We start from the raw sequence: 18,969 nt of genomic DNA, 5'->3' as shown, positions 1-18,969 counted from the left end.
TGACTAGTTTTGGAGCCTCACTGCTGGCTGATATTGGATTCTGTGAGGACCGTCTCCTGGAAACAAACACATAGGCAGGCGGCCAATTATTATGGGCAACAGAAGATCTGTCCGTATAGTTCTGGAGCTGACACCTTTAGCTGATACTGCTGACACTGGAGACACAAGGAACTGCAGATTCTGGAATCTTGAGTGAAATGCAAAGTGCTGGAGTAACTCAGCGGGTCAAGCAACATCTGTGGAGGGAATGTGTGGAGATCTGTCCTTTTCCTTTGTTTCAGCCACTATATTCCGCATAAGCTTTGCAGCATTGTGTGCTAGGCACATGCTTGAGGCTCTCTCACTTTCTTTCCCACACCTGCTTGAGGCTACGTAATCACAAAAATGCTGAGCTTGCTAAAGCTAGTAGTAATCAGTAGCCCAAGACCGCAGAATGTTCCAGCTCGTCTTCAGGAGACAAAAACACAATGTATAAAGAACATAAACAGTAAACAGACACCGACTAAAAACCTTGAACAATAGCATGTTAGGACCTTATATGGGAAAACTGACCTTGTTCGAACTCTCGGCCGTATAAGGGAAAACTGACTTAATTCCAATATTGATTGGTTGTGCTAATTGTAAATAACTGTGAATTCTGCGGTTTGGGGGATAAAAGGGGCTTCATTTTAGGGGCTGGTGTGACATGTTTCCACTGGCCCCGGAGTCCGCAACTCTGTGTGTGCTTTTAGAAACTTGTCCGAGATATCTCTAATAAACTAACAGGTAAAGTCTGTGCCGTCTCTGATTATTGTCATCCAACTGGCCGCGAACGCGAAGTCGAACTCAACAAATTGATTGACAACATTTTGAGATAGAGTCCTAGAGTCATGCAGCTTGGAAACAGGCCCCTTGACCTATGCCGACCAAGATGACCCGTCTATGCTAGTCCCATCTTCCCGTGTTTGGCCCTTCTTCAGGATGAGACCCTTCTTCAGTACCAGTCTGAAGAGCAGTGCCGACTCGAAACTTCGGCTATTCATTCCCTCCACAGATGCTACCTGACCTGCTGCGCTACTCCAGCACTTTGTGTTTTGTAGTCGACTGGAGGTGACACTGCTGATTTATTTTTTACATTGTCCATATAAATGCATATCTAGCCCAGCTGTCAAGACCAATCAGCTTTATCACTGAAATCTCAATTGAAATGGAAAAAAGTCCTTTGAGATTGGAAGAAGGAACTGCAGATGTTGGTTTAAACCGAAGATAGACACAAAATGCTGGAGCAACTCAGCGGGACAGGCAGCATCTCTGGAGAGAAGGAATGGGTTACGTTTCGGGTCGAGACCCTTCTTCAGACTGAAGAAGGGACTTGACCCGAAACGTCACCCATCCCTTCTCTCCAGAGATGTTGCCTGTCCCACTGAGTTACTCCAGCTTTCCGTGTCTATCTTTTGGATTGTTTGTTCGCCTGATGTAGAAAATCCAAAAGGAATCTGGCAGTAGTAGTGCTGCAAAATTTTAATACCGAGCTATTGACATGAAAATAATTTTCTTAATGTTTCAGCTGAATTTATAATAAATTAATAATAATTTACCCATTGAATACAATCGAAAATGAAGAGGAAAATTCAGTCTTCAGAAATCAATAATTATGCAGGCAAATGGGACTACATGCTCAGTCTGAAGAAGGGCCTCAACCCGAAACGTCAACCATGCCTTCTCTCCAGAGATTCTGCCTGTCCTGCTGAGTGACTCCAGCATTTTGTGTCTATCTACGGGGACTACTTTGGCTGGGCACTTGGTCGACTTGCGCAGGTTGGGCCGTAGGGCCTGTTTCCATGCTGTGTTACTCTATGACTCGACTGAATGAGCTCCTCTGGTGAATCATACCAATTTGGTAACTGGAAATCTTGTTGTTGGTAAACTCACCTTATCCTTTTGTTGTTTGTCATCTTTATAAATGGACCATTTCTTTCCATCGTTGCTGTAGGCCACCTTGTACGAACCAACAAACTGTATGTGACCAAAATCTTTCGCACCTTGGGTGATTACACCGGTCACTTTTGTAGGAATAAGTAGATCAATCTGAAACAGGAAAATATGTAAAATATAAAACAGTTCCAGGGATAATAAAGTATATATATATATGTATCACATTCTTTGAAGTTTGAGGGAAAAATAAATGTTGGCCAAAATATCTCATATGTTTCATGTAAAATGGAAGTAATGTTCCTGTTATCAATTTGTGAAATATTTTGCTTATCAAAATAGCTTTAGTATATATTGGGCCCTTGTATCATCTACATCTTTTATAAATAACACATTATAAGTCATGCTATCAATATTTCTGCTGTGCAGTAAAGCACAAGATAGAAATGAAGAGACATGAGGTGAAACATTAAAGGGCCTGTCCCACTTTAGGCGATTTTAAGAAGACTGCCAGCGACTGTCAAAGTCGTAGCAGATCGCCAAACTTTTCTTTTACTCGACGACAATGACCACGACAATGCCGAGTCAGGTTGAGATTACACCGCCTTCGGAAACATCGCGAAATTCCCATGCTGTCAATGCTTCTCCGGCATCCTAATTTTCGCTGAAGTCACTGACAAGTCAGTAAATACTTGAGAGTTTTGAACTATAACATCTTGTATGGGTTACTTAAAAACCAAGCTTCACTGTAACAAGGCATAAACTGGATTTGCTTCCAGTTTACTAATAGCTGTATTAAAAAAAAAAAATTAAAAAGTAGTTAAGTGGATTTTTGTGAAAAGTGTGTGGGCATTCTTTGAAAATGTACGGGAGATGCATATCTGGTTTCTGGGTTGCATATCTGGGTTGGGAACCCACTTTAAATGTAATGGCTGATGGCCATAAACATCGCGAAAATTCCCACGCTTACCTGACCGTCAAACTGCCGCCTCCAATCTACCTGTCAAATGTCCTGACAGTAAATATATTGGTTAAACACAAGCATTTTATGGTATTTTGAAATGACTTTACTTATTTTAATATAATGTGCTTCTAAATGCATCTAAGAGAACCTAGCAAACCTGGGGACAGCATGCGACAGCGCCCGCAATAAGCAACAATCCAGCTGTCGCCGAGAAATTTCACTCCGGATGATTTCTCAGCGACGCGCTGAGATCCACTACGATTCTTGGAAGACTCCTCACGATCATACCCGCGACACCCCGGCGAACTGTCGGCGACACTTTAGAAATCGCCTAAAGTGGGACAGGCCCTTAAGATTCTCCTTTATTTCTTTTAAATTGTTTTTTTGTTGTTGCAGAGTTGCTAATACAAGTACAAATAATTGTGCATATCAGCAAGCATTTGTATAATCCGGCTGTAAGCAATATATTTAAGTGAAATTCCAAAGAATGAAGCCTATACACAATATTCTTTGTCAGTGACTAATTTTCAAACTAGGCAACCCTTTAAAACCTTTAGCAAAAATGTGATATTTCACTTGTAATTAATGCATTCCATGCCATATAAATATTTGAACACAATCTAGAAAATGACACAATCTCAAAATCTAATCATTACTTAAATATGTTTTTTGTTCTTTAGTTTTTAGTGTTAGAGATACAGCGCGGAAACAGGCCGCTCGGCCCACAGAGTCCGCGCCGACCAGCGAGCCATGTCTACTAACACTATCCAACACACCAGGAACAATTTACAATTTTTATCAAAGCCAATTTAACCTACAAACCTGTACGTCTTGGAGTGTGGGAGGAAACTGGAGCACCCAAGAAAACCTACAAAGTCACAGGGAGAACGTGCAAACTCCGTATAAACAGTACCCGTAGTCGGGATCAAACCCGGGTCTCTGGCGCTGTAAGGCCGCAATTCTACCATTGCGTCACCGTGCTGCCTCTTTCTTTAAACAAATTTTCTACACCCATTATCATTTGTACAGAGATTCCATTGACTAGAAATTCCACCACACACAAGATCATATACATGTGCGAAACCTTTCTCCAGTCAGTAGTACAAATTGCAGCACATAGTAATATCTGGCCACAGCTCCTTATAAGTTCATTAAGTTCAGTCAAGTCAAGTCAAGTTTATTTGTCACATACACATACAAGATGTGCAGTGAAATGAAAGGTCACCCACAGTCCAGCAATGAACCACAGGAACAGCCCAAGGCATGAACGTAGTCATGTTGTAGGGCCAGGGTCCAGCTCTGGAAGTGACCACAATGACGCTTGACCTGCCACTGGCTCTTGTTTTCTATTCTTGTCTCTTCCTCTCAGACAACATTCAGTTCAGTTCAGTTTAGTGTCACGTGCACTGAGGTACAGTGAAAAGCTTTCGTTGCGTGCTAACCGGTCAGCAGAAAGACAATACATGATTACAATCGAGCCATTTACAGTGTATAGATACATGATAAGGGAATAATGTTTAGTGCAAGGTAAAGCCAGCAAAGTCCGGTCAAGGATAGTCCGAGGCTCATCAATGAGGTAGATAGTAGTTCAGAACTGCTCTCTGGTTATGGTAGGATGATTCACTTGCTTGATAAAAGCTGGGAAGAAACTGTCCTTGGATCTGGAGGTGTGCGTTTTCACACTTTTGCCTGATTCTCTCTGCTCTGGTGTTAGTTTCAACTTTGTTTGTGTTTCTGATTTCCATGACACAGAGATTTTCATTTATTCTTTATTTCCTACACACCATTATACTTTGGAGATAAACAGCTAAGCTGAATTAATTTCAGAGGCAGAATATGTGATTCAAGCTGTTGACAAGGGATGAGTTTCCCTGTGATCTTGACTTTTGACATATGATGATATAATACTATATCAGGAATTTCTACACAAGAGTATTTGTACTTCCAACTACAAACGATAATTAAGGAAAAAAATGGCAAGTATTAAGATGCATACAGACTTCTTTGTCACTTATACAAATACCTTCTATTCAATTGCCTCTGCAATTCCCACTCCTTCCTTTGGCCCCTTTTCATGAGCACACCAACACACTGAAGATTAAAGGTGGAACCTCCAATCTTCACTTGTTAGTCATCAAAGAAAAAAACAAGGAGCAAACTCTACAAGATGGTCATCAAAGATGCTTGAATTAAAGGGTCCCTAGTTTTGCTCACAGCACTTGCAGATTCAACTGTTTGTGTTCAAGGATCACTGTGTGCTACCCTGATGAATGCTGCATTCTATGCTGTGCAGTCATTGCCCCAGGCTCACCAGTCCACACCTCATGGTGGCATGGAATCGTTTGTAACGTGCAAAGCAACGAGGGCAGGCATGATGACTGCATAGTGATGGGGCACCACGTCATGTCACCCATGTCACCACCGCTCCATGGCACCCTTTTTAGCTGTTGTACAGAAAGGTTGCAGAACCACGACCCCTCCAGCACAGGACCTATGACTCACTGAGGTCATCAATCACCGCCTTACACTCATCCCAATTTATTCCCACCGCATACAAACAGTTCCCATCAATATACCGTTGCTTATCACACACACCCACACCCTTGTGGCAACTTCCAATGGCCAATTAACCTCCCAACCTGCACTATAGGATGTTATGGTGTGTTATGGTGTGTTATTATGTGTTCATGTGGGAAGAAACCGGAACATTCCACCAGTCTGAGGACCTTCCTATAGCACAGCGTGGCAACGTTATAGCAGCAATGATTTCTGCATGCAGTTGTTGTCGGAAACTGTGCGATAAATTTGTAGCTTAGTTTGGGTTAGTTTATTGTCATGTGTACCGAGGTAAAGTGAAAAGCTCTTTTTTTCCCACACACTGCACAGTATAATGCTCAGTGAGGGGTGTAAAACATATTAATGATATTTTCACAGTAATTTTATTCCCAATTTTCTGATATGTCTGTAGGTCACCCGGCTAGACTTTAATAGACCACACAGCATTTGCCATTCGTAGTTAGCACTCTAAAAGGAGGTGAATTTGAGGTGACCCAAAACATCGACTGTTTGCCTGACCTGCTGAGTTTTTTTCAGCATTTTCTGTTTTAGTCTCTGCCACCTTGTCTTGCTGATATTGGGCTTGATGATGTTGTAAGCATCATGCTGCACTCAAGAGTCGTAAGATTTCCTTTCAAAACAAAATCATCACTATCCACAGACATGCCCTTCTCACCTACTTTTAAATGCCATTATCCTCCTTTCCCATAGAAAAAGTGATTTTAGTTTAGTTTAGAGATACAGAGCGGAAACAGGCCCACTGGATCCGCACCGACCAGCGATCCCCGCACATTAACGCTATCCTACTCATATTAGGGCCAATTTTTACATTTACCAAGGCAATTAGCCTACAAATCTGTACGTCTTTGAAGTGTGGGAGGAAACCGAAGATCTTGGAGAAAACCCACATAGTCACGGGGAGAAGGTACAAACTCCGTACAGACAGCACCCTTAGTGGGGATCGAACCTGGGTCTCTGACACTGCAAGCGCTGTAAGGCAGCAACTCTACCGCTGCGCCACCGTGTCGCCCATTTGCGCCACTTTTCTTAAAACACTTTTCACTTGAATTCCCAATGTATCTAAGCCCTGCCTCAAAACTGAAATAAGGACATACGTTTAAGGCGAGAGGGGAAAGATTTAATAAGAACCTGAGGAGTAACTTTTTTTTCACAGAGTGGTGGGTATATGGGACAAGCTGCCAGAGGAGGTAGTTGAGGCAAGTCCTATAACAGCTTTTAAAAGACATTTGGAAGGGTAGAAACATAGAAACATAGATAGATGGGTACAGGGATAGGAAGGGTTTAGAAGGATGTGGGCCTAACGCGGGAAGGTGGGATGAGTGTAGATGGGTCATCTTGGTCATCATGGGCAAGTAGGGCCGAAGGGCCTGTTTCCGTGCTGTGTGATTCCATGACTCTAGGAACAGCTTCCAAATACATGGCATCTCCTTCAGAAAAAAAGTGATTTCTTCCCGAGTGCCATTGCCTAATTCTTTCATGGCCCAATGGCCTTCAGATTGGATTATTCTGCCGCTTGAGTGAGTGGTCTCCTGATTCCTACCCTCAGTTCATCCAATACACTGTCACCCATCAACTATCCTGCACCGTTTCTGCTCCTCCATCATCTGTTGTCATCAGATGGCATCTGCTTATGGTCTCTAACTCTGTTCATTTTTTTTCATTAAGCCAGGTACTCTGAATTTCTCGACCTTCCAAATGGAACTTTTTCCACCTTAAATACATCAAATGATCTGACCTCCACCACCCTCAGGGGCATTGAGTCCCACAGATGCACAACCTCCCGAGAGAAGAGGTTTCTACCAGCCTCTGTTGTAAATGACTCGCACCTTATTTTGGAGCGATGCTGCCTTGTTAATGACTCTCCCGCCAGTGAAAACATATACAAAGATACATAGACAATAGGTGCAGGAGTAGGCCATTCGGCCCTTCGAGACAGCACCGCCATTCAATGTGATCATGGCTGATCATCCACAATCAGTACCCCATTCCTACTTTTTCCCCCATAAACCTTGATTCCTTTAGCCCTAAGAGCTAAATCTAACTCTCTCTTGAAAACTTCTGTCAGGGAGAATTCAACAGGCTCACCACCCTCTGGCTGAGGATATGTCACCAGATCTCAGTTCCAAAGCCTGAGGTGTGACCCCTGGTGCTGGACTATACATGTCATCACCCAGCAAACTGTGCATGGGCAAGCAATTGTTGAGGCCACCCTTTACACAAGACACGACTGCAGCACTAGTTTAGTTAGTTGACAGATCCACCATTGAAGCATGCTCACGGACCATTGGTTACCCGTTCATACCAGTTCTATCTTATCCCACGTGTTTTCGTCCAGTCCCCACACGCCAGGGCCAATTTTACATGTTCTAATTAACCTACAAACCTGCAATCCTTTGCGATGTGGGAAGAAACCGTAGCACTCGAAGGAAACGCACGCAGCCACAGGGAGAATGTGCAAACTCCACACAGACAGCACCCAATGTCAGGATTGAACTGGGTCTCTGGTGCTGCGCGACAGCAGCTTTAGATTTAGACTTAATAGACAATAGACAATAGACAATAGGTGCAGGAGTAGGCCATTCAGCCCTTCGAGCCAGCACCGCCATTCAATGCGATCATGGCTGATCACTCTCAATCAGTACCCCGTTCCTGCCTTCTCCCCATACCCCCTCACTCCGCTATCCTTAAGAGCTCTATCCAGCTCTCTCTTGAAAGCATCCAACGAACTGGCCTCCACTGCCTTCTGAGGCAGAGAATTCCACACCTTCACCACTCTCTGACTGAAAAAGTTCTTCCTCATCTCCGTTCTAAATGGCCTACCCCTTATTCTTAAACTGTGGCCCCTTGTTCTGGACTCCCCCAACATTGGGACTTGAGAGATACAGTGTGGAAACTGGCCCTTCAGCCCACCGTGGTCCATGGTGACCAGCCATCACCCCATCATTAGTGCTATCCTACACACACACTAGGGACAATTTACAATTTTATCAAAGCCAATTAACCTACAAATCTATATGTTTTTGGAGTATGGGAGAAAACCCACGCGGTCTCATGGAGAATGTACAAACTCCGTGTGGACCACGACCACAGCTTAGATCGAACCCGGATCTTTGGGTACTGCAGGAACTCTACCTGTACTGCAGGAACTCTACCGCTCCTCCAGTGTGCCGCCCAAACAGAGCACTGCACAAATAAGCGAGTCACATTTTCTGATTTAGGAGAACCAGTGGCCACCCACTCAGAAGCACACATTCCAAGTGTCCTATTTATTGCAACTGCCTAAACTAAATGGCAGCACCCCCCTCGTGTTACTTTTGCAATCTGCTGCGGCATTTGCTGATGTCTGCCTGGTGATACAGGAGCTGCAGGGCATCACACGGCGAGATGGAATGGCATTTCTCCAGCTATCACTTCTGTGCTCCATCTGCACCTGCAACGGCTCTGCTGAGTGCTCTCCAGATACAGCTGCAAGAAAAGCATCAGAAACAGCCCAAGGCATGAACGTAGTCATGTTGCAGGGCCAGGGTCCAGCTCTGGAAGTGACCACAATGACGCTTGACCTGCCACTGGCTCTTGTTTTCTATTCTTGTCTCTCCCTCTCAGACAACATTCAGCTCAGTTCAGTTTAGTGTCATGTGCACTGAGGTACAGTGAAAAGCTTTCGTTGCGTGCTAACCAGTCAGCAGAAAGACAATACATGATTACAGTCGAGCCATTTACAGTGTATAGATACATGATAAGGGAATAATGTTTAGTGCAAGGTAAAGCCAGCAAAGTCCGGTCAAGGATAGTCCGAGGGTCTAAAATTAGCGTTAAGTAATGATTTATATCTTCTGGTAACTTGAATACCTAAATACTTAAATTTTTCCGTTGCAATTTTAAATGGAAATTTTAATAGATGATTCGCTTTCTGAGGATGTAATGACATAATTTCACTTTTATTCCAATTTATTCTATATCCAGAAAAGGAGCCAAATTCCTCTATTACATTTAATACGTTCGGGATACTCGTTTTTGAATTTGTAATATATAAAAGTATATCATCCGCGTATAATTAAATTTTATTATTAGAGTCCTTAGTATTGTATCCATGAATCTTCGGATGAGTTCTTATCCTTTCCGCCAGTGGCTCTATCATAAGGGCAAATAGCAGGGGTGATAAAACACATCCCTGCCTATTGCCCCGTGATAATTGGAATTTTTGAGACAACGTATTATTAGTTAATATTCTTGCTGTTGGTTTATCGTATAATAATTTTACCCATCTAATAAAATTATCTCCTATATTAAATTTTTGGAGTACTATGTATAAATACTGCCACTCTACCTGATCAAATGCTTTTTCTGCGTCCAAAGATATAACTGCTAAGTCTTCCTTTTCCCCTTTATGTGAATACATTATATTATAAAGTCGTCTCAAATTGTTAAATGATTGTCTTTTGGGTATAAACCCCGTTTGGTCCTGATTTATCAATTTGTTAATATATTTGCTCAATCTTCTTGCTAAAATCTTTGCTAAAATTTTTTGGTCTGTATTTAACAGTGCTATAGCTCTATACGAGCCCGGATCTTCTAAATCTTTATCTTTTTTTGGTATAAGCATAATTGTGGATTCTGCTAAAGTTTCTGGTAATTTCTTATCGGTAAAAGCGTGCCTGTATAATTTAAGTAATCGTGGGGCCATTAACTCCTGAAATCTTTTATAAAATTCATTATTAAAACCATCAGGCCCTGGAGTCTTCCCATTTTTCAATTCTTTTATTGTTTCTCTTATTTCTTCACTTGTAATCTGGGTTCCTAATTCCTCTTGTTCTAAGATATCCAGTTTTGGCAAGTTACACTTATCTAAAAAATTTATAATTTTATTGTCTTCAATGTTAGTTTTAGATGTATATAAATTTTGATAAAATTGAGCAAACCTTTTGTTAATGTCCTTAGGTAAAGTTAATAGTTCCCCGTTCTCTGATTTGATTTTACTAATTGTTTTTTCCTTTTCTTGTTTCTTCAATTGTCGTGCTAGAAGTTTATGTGGTTTATCCCCAAATTCAAATTGTACTTGTTTTGTGATCTGAAATAATCTTATTACTCTTGCCGATAATATTCGATTAAGTTTAAATTTCAGTAATGTTATCTTATTATGTTTATCTATTGTTGGGTCTTTTGCGTTTCCTAATTCTAATAATTTAATTTCCTTTTCTAACGTCCCTTGTTCTGTCCTGTTTTTTTTATTTAGAAAACTTTGATACGAAATTATAACTCCACGAATGAAAGCCTTAAATGATTCCCATAATAAAGATGGTGAAATCCCTGGTGTCTCATTTATTTCAAAAAAAAATTTCATTTGTTGTTTTAAATACTCATAACCTTGAACGCTTTGATTATATTTTGGAAAACGCTCCCACTATCATTAATTGGCAGAATAAATGCTATCAAAATGATAGTGCTACCACAAATATTATATTTATTTCAATCCATACCAATATATATACCAAAATATTTTTTTAAAAAACTAGAGTCAAATATTACTAATTTTATATGGGACTACAAAGCACATAGAATTAAAAGAAATCATTTGTGTAAACCTAAAGATGTAGGGGGACTTGCACTGCCTAATTTTTTATATTATTATTGGGCAGTGCATATTAAGAATATTATGTATTGGTTGGAGTGTCCTTCTCAACAGATGGAATGGATAAGAATGGAAAAAGAGGATTGTCTGCCTTATGATTTAGGAGCGATCCTCTTCTCCCCGATAAAATTGAATAATATATTATATAAGAAGAATCCAATTATACACAATATAATTCGAATTTGGAAACAAATAAAATTAAATTTAAAATTAAGAAACTTATCTTCATTAACACCAATAGTGAATAACCCGGTATTTAAACCAGCTATTATGGATAAAACATATAGACAATGGGAAAGACAGGGAATTAAAAAGTTGGGTGACATGTATGAAACGGGAAATTTATTATCATTTCAACAATTAAAATCAAAATTTAATCTCAATAATAACCAATACTTTAAATATTTACAGATATGTGATTTTATAAAAAAATATATACCAAGATCACAGAATATAACGATAGACCCACTGGAAGAAGCAATGAATATTAAGGCGGACTCACAAAAATTAATATCATATCTATATAACAGTATTCTTAATAGAGAATTGCCTCCAACAGAGGCAATCAGAGAAGATTGGGAAAAAGAATTACTGATAAAAATTTCTAAAGAAACATGGGAGAGGTATTTGATATACATACATAAATGTTCGATTAACTCTAGACATAATTTAATCCAATTTAAAATATTACACAGACTATATTACTCAAAAGTTAGGTTGAATAAATTTTATTCAAATATCTCACCCATTTGTGATAAATGTCTTTCACAAAATGCCAATCTTACACACGCTTTCGTTTCGTGCATAAAACTTCAAAGTTTTTGGGGTGATATATTTGATGTATTTACTAGTTTATTTAAGACAAAAATGGAACCTAGCATGGAAATGATTATCTTTGGAGATGTAAATAAATTAAATATATCCCAAATCTCATTTTTGAATTATGGTTTAATAATAGCGAAAAAACTCATACTTAAATTGTGGAAAAAGTCTACTCCACCAACATTTAAAATGTGGATCGGTAATATGTTGGAAACAGCACATTTGGAAGAAATGAGACTCCTCCTAATAGAAAAAAAAGACCAATTCTTATTGAGTTGGTCTCCATTTATTGACCTTGTGGAATCATGCGGTGTAATATCAGCATAAAATTAAAAATTCTGGGTTTGACTGAAAATTGATTAAGAATATTAAAAAACATCGATGGGTTGCGTGGGAGAATCTCCTTTTTGCTTTACTTTCGCACTTTTTTTTTTTTTTTTTTTTTTTTTTTCACTCTATACTCACTAATTTATTCTTTACTCTTCACTACTTCTTTCTTTCTCATTTCTTTTTAAAAAAGGAAGTTGTACAAATAATGTTTTAATAATTCTTGGCACCTGTAAAAAGGAACCATTAAAATGTAATGTGCTTACTTCCAAAGAAAAAAAAAAAAAAAAAAAAGAAAAAAAAAAAAGGATAGTCCGAGGGTCATCAATGAGGTAGATAGTAGTTCAGAACTGCTCTCTGGTTATGGTAGGATGATTCACTTGCTTGATAAAAGCTGGGAAGAAACTGTCCTTGGATCTGGAAGTGTGTGTTTTCACACTTTTGCCTGATTCTCTCTGCTCTGGTGTTAGTTTCAACTTTGTTTGTGTTTCTGATTTCCATGACACAGAGATTTTCATTTATTCTTTATTTCCTACACACTATTATACTTTGGAGTTAAACAGCTAAGCAGATATTGGTTAGACTTCCCACAGTGCAATCTCTCTGATATTTTTCAGGCGGAGAATCATAGATTCTTGATTAATAAATGTGTCGGGGTTATGGGGAGAAGGCAGGAGAATGGCGTTAAGAGGGAGAGATAGATTAGCCATGGTTGAATGGCGGAGTAGACTTGATGGGCCGAATGGCTTAATTCTGCACGGTAGCGCAGCGGTAGAGTTGCTGCTTTACAGCGAATGCAGCGCCGGAGACTCAGGTTCGATCCTGATTACGGGTGCTGCACTGTAAGGAGTTTGTACGTTCTCCCCGTGACCTGCGTGGGTTTTCTCCGAGATCTTCGGTTTCCTCCCACACTCCAAATACGTACAGGTTTGTAAGTTAATTGGCTTGGTGTAAATGTAAAAATTGTCCCTAGTGGGTGTAGGATAGTGTTAATGTGCGGGGATCGCTGGGCGGCGCGGACTTGGTGGGCCGAAAAGGCCTGTTTCCGCGCTGTATATATATGATATGATATGATATGATCACTTATGAAACCACAACACCTGGAGAAACCCAGATGGTCAAAGGGAGAATATGAAACCAGAGGTTTGGAATGAATCTGGGTCATAGGAAGGAGGTTTGAAGTGGCCGCTCTACGAACTACACCACTGTGCTGCCAAGATAAGAATCAAGAAAGCAGATTGCAAACTCCCTCTCCATCACCGCCTCCCATACAGCTTGATCAGCACTGAGAACACACATCCAGCATTATGGGGCTTTAATGCGAGCACTCTCGAAGGGCTGGTCACAGATGTCAGAGTATTGGAATAAGGAGGCAGTGCATAATTCTAGAATAACAAACTTTAGAATTTGCATGGTTCATAAGTTCTCAGAGCAAAATTAGGCTCTTCGGCCCATCAAGTCTACTCCGCCATTCAATTATGGCTGATCTGTCTTTCCCCCTCAACCCTATTCCCACTACCTTCCCCCATAAACCCTGACGTGCTTACTTATCAAGAATCAGTTAATCTCTGCCTTTACAATATCCATTGACTTGGCCTCCACAGCCACCTGTGGCAATGAATTCCATGGGGGGGGGGGGGGGGGGGGAGGGGAGAGGGGGGGAGGGGAGAGGGGGGGAGGGGAGGAGAGGGTGCTGCACCAATGAAGGTTTCGGCCCAACAGGTCCACTTGGTCCAGTACTATATTAAAACTCTAGCCAATCCATTTAAAGATTTAGATAGCTTGGTTGCCATGCCAATTAGTCTAAGTAGAAACCTGAATCACGTGACCTTTAATTAATATGGTGAGGTAATAAATTGTTTTGGAACAAAATATATTAAGCCTTCCTCGACAAACAGTTTCCATGTGTGAGATTAGGGCAGATACTGTAAATGTGAAATGTGAGTTTGTTATGTGGAGCCAAGATAACATGGTTATGATGACCTATTTAAGATATTCTCCAATAAAAATCTTACATAACGAAGAGTGTGGTATTTGTTTTGTACCATAATATCAGGAAAAAAGTTTTGTGATCATCATATGCTTTTGATAATTTCTTAAAAATCTTGATCATTCTAAATGTTGTGGTTAACTAAGGAAAATTCTTGAGAGCCAAATGGCGGCACAGTGATGTAGCGGTAGAGATCATGCTTCACAGCGCCAGAGACCTGGGTCTGATCCTGATTACGGGTGCTGTCTGTACGGAGTTTGTACATTCTCCAAAGATATACACTCCAAAGCCCTCAGGCCTAGGTTAATTGGCTTCGGTAAAATTGTAAATTGTCTTTAGTATGTAGGACAGTGCTAGTGTATGTGGTGACCACTTGTCAGCGAGGAGTCAGTGGGCCGAAGGGCCTGTTTCCACGCTGTATCTCTAAAGTCTAAAGTGGAGTGATTTATCCGCACAGCATCAGTTAACTGATGAAAATAAAAATAAAACTGTCTGTTTCTTGATCTCTTGAGGTCTTACTTGATTTCCTGCCCAAAAACATCATGACTCATGAATTGTATTTACGACACCCTAAAACTATGGGTTGGAGGCATGTTCATGAGGCATAGTAAAGATTAAGTGCAGTTGAATGAGAGTTACTAAAGAGAAAGCTGAGAAACATAGAAACATAGAAAATAGGTGCAGGAGTAGGCCATTTAGCCCTTCGAGCCAGCACCGCCATTCAATATGATCATGGCTGATCATCCAAAACCAGTACCCTGTTCCTGCTTTTTCCCCATATTCCTTGATTCCGTTAGCCCTAAGAGCTATATTTAACTCTTGCTTGAATACATCCAGTGAATTGGCCTCCACTGCATTCTGTGGCAGAGAATTCCACAGATTCACAACTCTCTGGGTGAAGATGATTTTCCTCATCTCAGTCCTAAATGGCCTACCCCTTATTCTTAAACAGTAACCCCTGGTTCTGGGCTCCCCCAACATGGGGAACATTTTTCCTGCATCTAGCCTTTCCAATCCCTTAAGAATTTTATGTTTTCTGTAAGATCCCCTCTCATTCTTCTAAATTCCAGTGAATATAAATTCTTTAGTGAGGCCCTCACAAGATCTAGCAACATCATTATACTATTCAATTCAAAGGTTAAGATGAACATGAATGCTCCTGTCCATGTTGATCCTCCCTCCTCCCACCATCTCCAACTCTGATCTTCTTGAATTTACTCTCAAGCGGCAAATGGTATCCACTATGACTAAAACCATACCTTGGCAGAGGAGTCCCATAATTTTCCACTCTTCCTTCATGAAAATATTTTGTTGCCCCAAGCCTCTGGCAACCTGCAAGTGGGCAGGTGGTGCAACAAATGTTGAAATCAAAAATCACCCTCCTTCACCTCACAAGTGCTCCCAAGTCTCAAATGCATTCTTAGCACCAACTTAAATGTAGCCCATAGTACACGATGGATAATTTTCCTCCCCTCAGGTCCAAGTACAGGGGAGAGAAAAAGGAAGATGTGCAATAAGTTCATACATTATAGGAGCAGAATTGGCTCATTTGGCCCATCATGTCTACTCCGCCATTCAATCATGGCTGATCTTTCTTTCCCTCTCATCCCCATTCTCCTGCCTTCTCCCCGTAACCCCGCACATCCTTACTAATCAAGAATCTGTCAATCTCCGCCTTAAAGACTCTTCACACCCCTGCAACAGTCTGTTCGAACTCCTTCCATCGGGCAGACGATACAAGGCCTTCTACGCCCGCACCTCCAGACTCAGGAACAGCTTCATCCCCAGGGCCATAGCTGCTATGAACCGGTCCTGCTGAGCCGGATGGCCACAACGCATAGATCAACTTGCACTTTACCCTGTCTAAAAACTGTTACAATTGTTTCGTTTCGTTGGGTTGCTGTTAATTACTTAAATTATTGCATCGTATGGGAGGCGCATTCCCAATCTCGTTGTACCCATGGGTACAATGACAATAAAGATATATTGTATTGTATTGTATTGTATTGTATTGTAATAATATCCATTGACTGTGGGAATGAATTCCGCAGATTCACCAGCCTCTGACTAAAGGTACCATCCTTTTATTCTGAGGTCATGGCCTCAAGTCCGTGAACCGGATTACCGCTTCGTTTAGCCCTTAGGGCTAAAGGAATCAAGGGATCTGGGGAAAAAGAAGGAACGGGGTACAGAATTTAGATGATCAGCCATGAGTTGGCTCGAAGGACCTGCACCTATTTTTCCACATTTACAAATGGGTGAAGGGAGTGAAGCTTACTGGGACTGAACACAGAATATCTTTATAAGACAGAAGGGTGACCTCCCTCACTCACGTTTCATCTCCGGTGCCACCATTTAAAGGTGCTATGAAGAACACGGCCTTGGGCTCTTGGTCTGGACTTTTTCAGAGACTAAAACGATGGCAAGGAGGTGGAATGCATTATCAGTGGCGAGCTCGGTGGCCTGAGGCTTTTCCAATGCTACTCACAGGAAATAACAGCAACATTCTCACAACCAGGTCCTCCTAAAATCTCCAAAAGCTCCACTGTACTTTAGGAAATGATCCGCTGTACTTTCTGTTTTTTTATTTGGTTCTGTTACTATTTAATGTACTATTTGCCTGCATAACACAAGTGGTATTGATAAAATAAAGAAATGCTGCTGGTATGACTAAAATAGCTGGATTTTACCCTGTTCACTTTGGATCAAGACTGCATCTTGTTCACTCACGGAACTGTTCACTTGCAAGGAGGTAAATGTTACAACAATCTGAATATTTATGTGCAAACAACCATTTTGAGCTTGAATTATGCCCTTTGTGCATTAGAAAGGTTGACAATGATTCGTTTCAGGTTAGTTCCGGCTGTTACCAGATTGGAATCAATAAAATCACAAAAATGTGCACAGAGCCACAGATAGTACCTGTGGAGCAACAACATATTCACTGCCCTATAACCATCAAATTTCCATTAAGGTCAGAATAAATCTACTCTCTTTATAACTGTTGCAATTCACATGAAATTTAGTGTCTTTTAACATTTCCATTTACCAAATCTTTGATTGATGTTAAACAGCATGAAATTATTTATTCCCAATAAGAAAAATTGCTTAAAATGACCATGACAGGGACATTAATAAACACTTACTTCACTGAACAAGAGCACAATCGTCCATGGCCAAGGCTGCAAAGTGTATAATAACGTGGTGGTATATGTGCTGAAGTATTTGAAATGCCAACATATTTTGCATGAGAGTTTTGTGCTGAGGTTAAGAGGAATAATTCATCTTTGTTCTCCTGAGATAAAGATCACAATCACAAATCGTTCCTGGCTGTTAACAATTATTTAGCTTTCAAACTTTAGATGCAAGAAACAGGTCAACAAATCCTGTGAAGGATAAATCTTTGCATTTAAACAAATGAGTGCTTTGAAGTATTTAAGGAACTCACTAGTTTTAGCCGTTAAAACAAATGTTTTTCATTTCAAAAGTGTATTTCAGAAGGGGGTTCTGAATAGAGCTACACAGTTCAAAAAGACAAAGCTGAGCCATTGCCTGCCACATAAGGTCATTTTTAATAAAGCGTTACAGTATGAGGAGTTTTGCAACAGCTTAAAATGTACTTGGGTGGCCATAGTCAGAATGTCGCATCTCATAATAATACAGCAATATAACTCAAGCTGCATCATATTATATCTAAGGTAGACATAAAATGCTGGAGTAACTCAGTGGGTCAGGCAGCATCTCGGGAGAGAAGGTGATGTTTCAGCTCGAGACCCTTCTTCAGACTGAATATTTATATCTCATAGTTTCTTATGGCATAGAGTGAGGGCATTTGGCCCATTGAGTCTATGCTGGGTCTCAATGCAAGTCCATTCCCCCTATTTATTGACCGTACCTTATTCTGTGGTGAATCTGTGGAATTCATTGCCACAGATGGCTGTGGAGGCCAAGTCGATGGATATTTTTAAGGCAGAGATTGATAGATTCTTGATTGGTACAGGTGTCAGGGATTCTGGGGAGAAGGCAGGAGAATGGGGGCTGAGAGGGAAAGATAGATAGGCTATGATTGGATGGCAGAGTAGTCATGATGGGCAGATTGGCCTAATTCTGCTCCTTGTACTTATGATTCTTTGTCAGATGCCAATCAACTTCATCCTATCGACATACAATATGAAAGAATTACAATAGCTATTAATTTGACAAAGAATATTTGGATGGGGAGGACAATAGAGCACCGAGGGGAAGCCCACATGGACACAGGGGGAATGTGCAAATGCCATTCACTTATTTTAATGAAAAATATTTCTTCCACAGGCCGAAATTAATGATTCCGTTAAATATTTCAAAGCACTAATTTGTTTAAATGCAAAGATGCAATGCAGCAAATTCCATTAGGCCATATTTGTGCCAGTGAGATTGGAGATCAGGTAACGAACATATTATGAAAGAATGGATTGACTGGGTTTATATTCAATGGAATTTAGAAGGATGAGAGGGCATTTTGTAGAAACATATAAAATTCTTCAGGGAATGGACAGGCTACATGCAAGAAAAATGTTCCCCATGTAGGGGGAGTCCAGAACCAGGGGTCGCAGTTTAAGAATAAGGGGTAGACCATTTAGGACTGAGATGAAGAATTTTTTTTCTAGCCAGAGAGTTGTGAATCTGTGCAATTCTCTGCCACAGAAGGCAGTGGAGGCCAATTCACTGGATGTTTTCAAGAGAGAGTTAGATATAGCTCTTAGGGTT

General features: G+C 40.6%; 1 protein-coding gene across 4 annotated transcripts in view; it reads right to left on the bottom strand.

Annotated features, from left to right (window-relative positions):
- LOC144592135 (EGF-like repeat and discoidin I-like domain-containing protein 3) overlaps nucleotides 1-18,969 on the bottom strand; it is a 242,937-nt gene that overhangs the window by 14,757 nt on the left and 209,211 nt on the right. For all 4 annotated transcript variants that reach the window (XM_078396536.1, XM_078396537.1, XM_078396538.1 and 1 more), the window contains one exon: nucleotides 1,912-2,067. In XM_078396536.1, coding sequence (XP_078252662.1) covers nucleotides 1,912-2,067 — 156 coding nt within the window. The remainder of the gene's footprint in view (nucleotides 1-1,911; nucleotides 2,068-18,969) is intronic.

The sequence above is a fragment of the Rhinoraja longicauda genome, chromosome 3, assembly GCF_053455715.1.
Source record: "Rhinoraja longicauda isolate Sanriku21f chromosome 3, sRhiLon1.1, whole genome shotgun sequence".
In the NCBI taxonomy this organism is placed as follows: Eukaryota; Metazoa; Chordata; class Chondrichthyes; order Rajiformes; family Arhynchobatidae; genus Rhinoraja; species Rhinoraja longicauda.
This window is presented reverse-complemented; position numbering and strand designations above follow the sequence as displayed.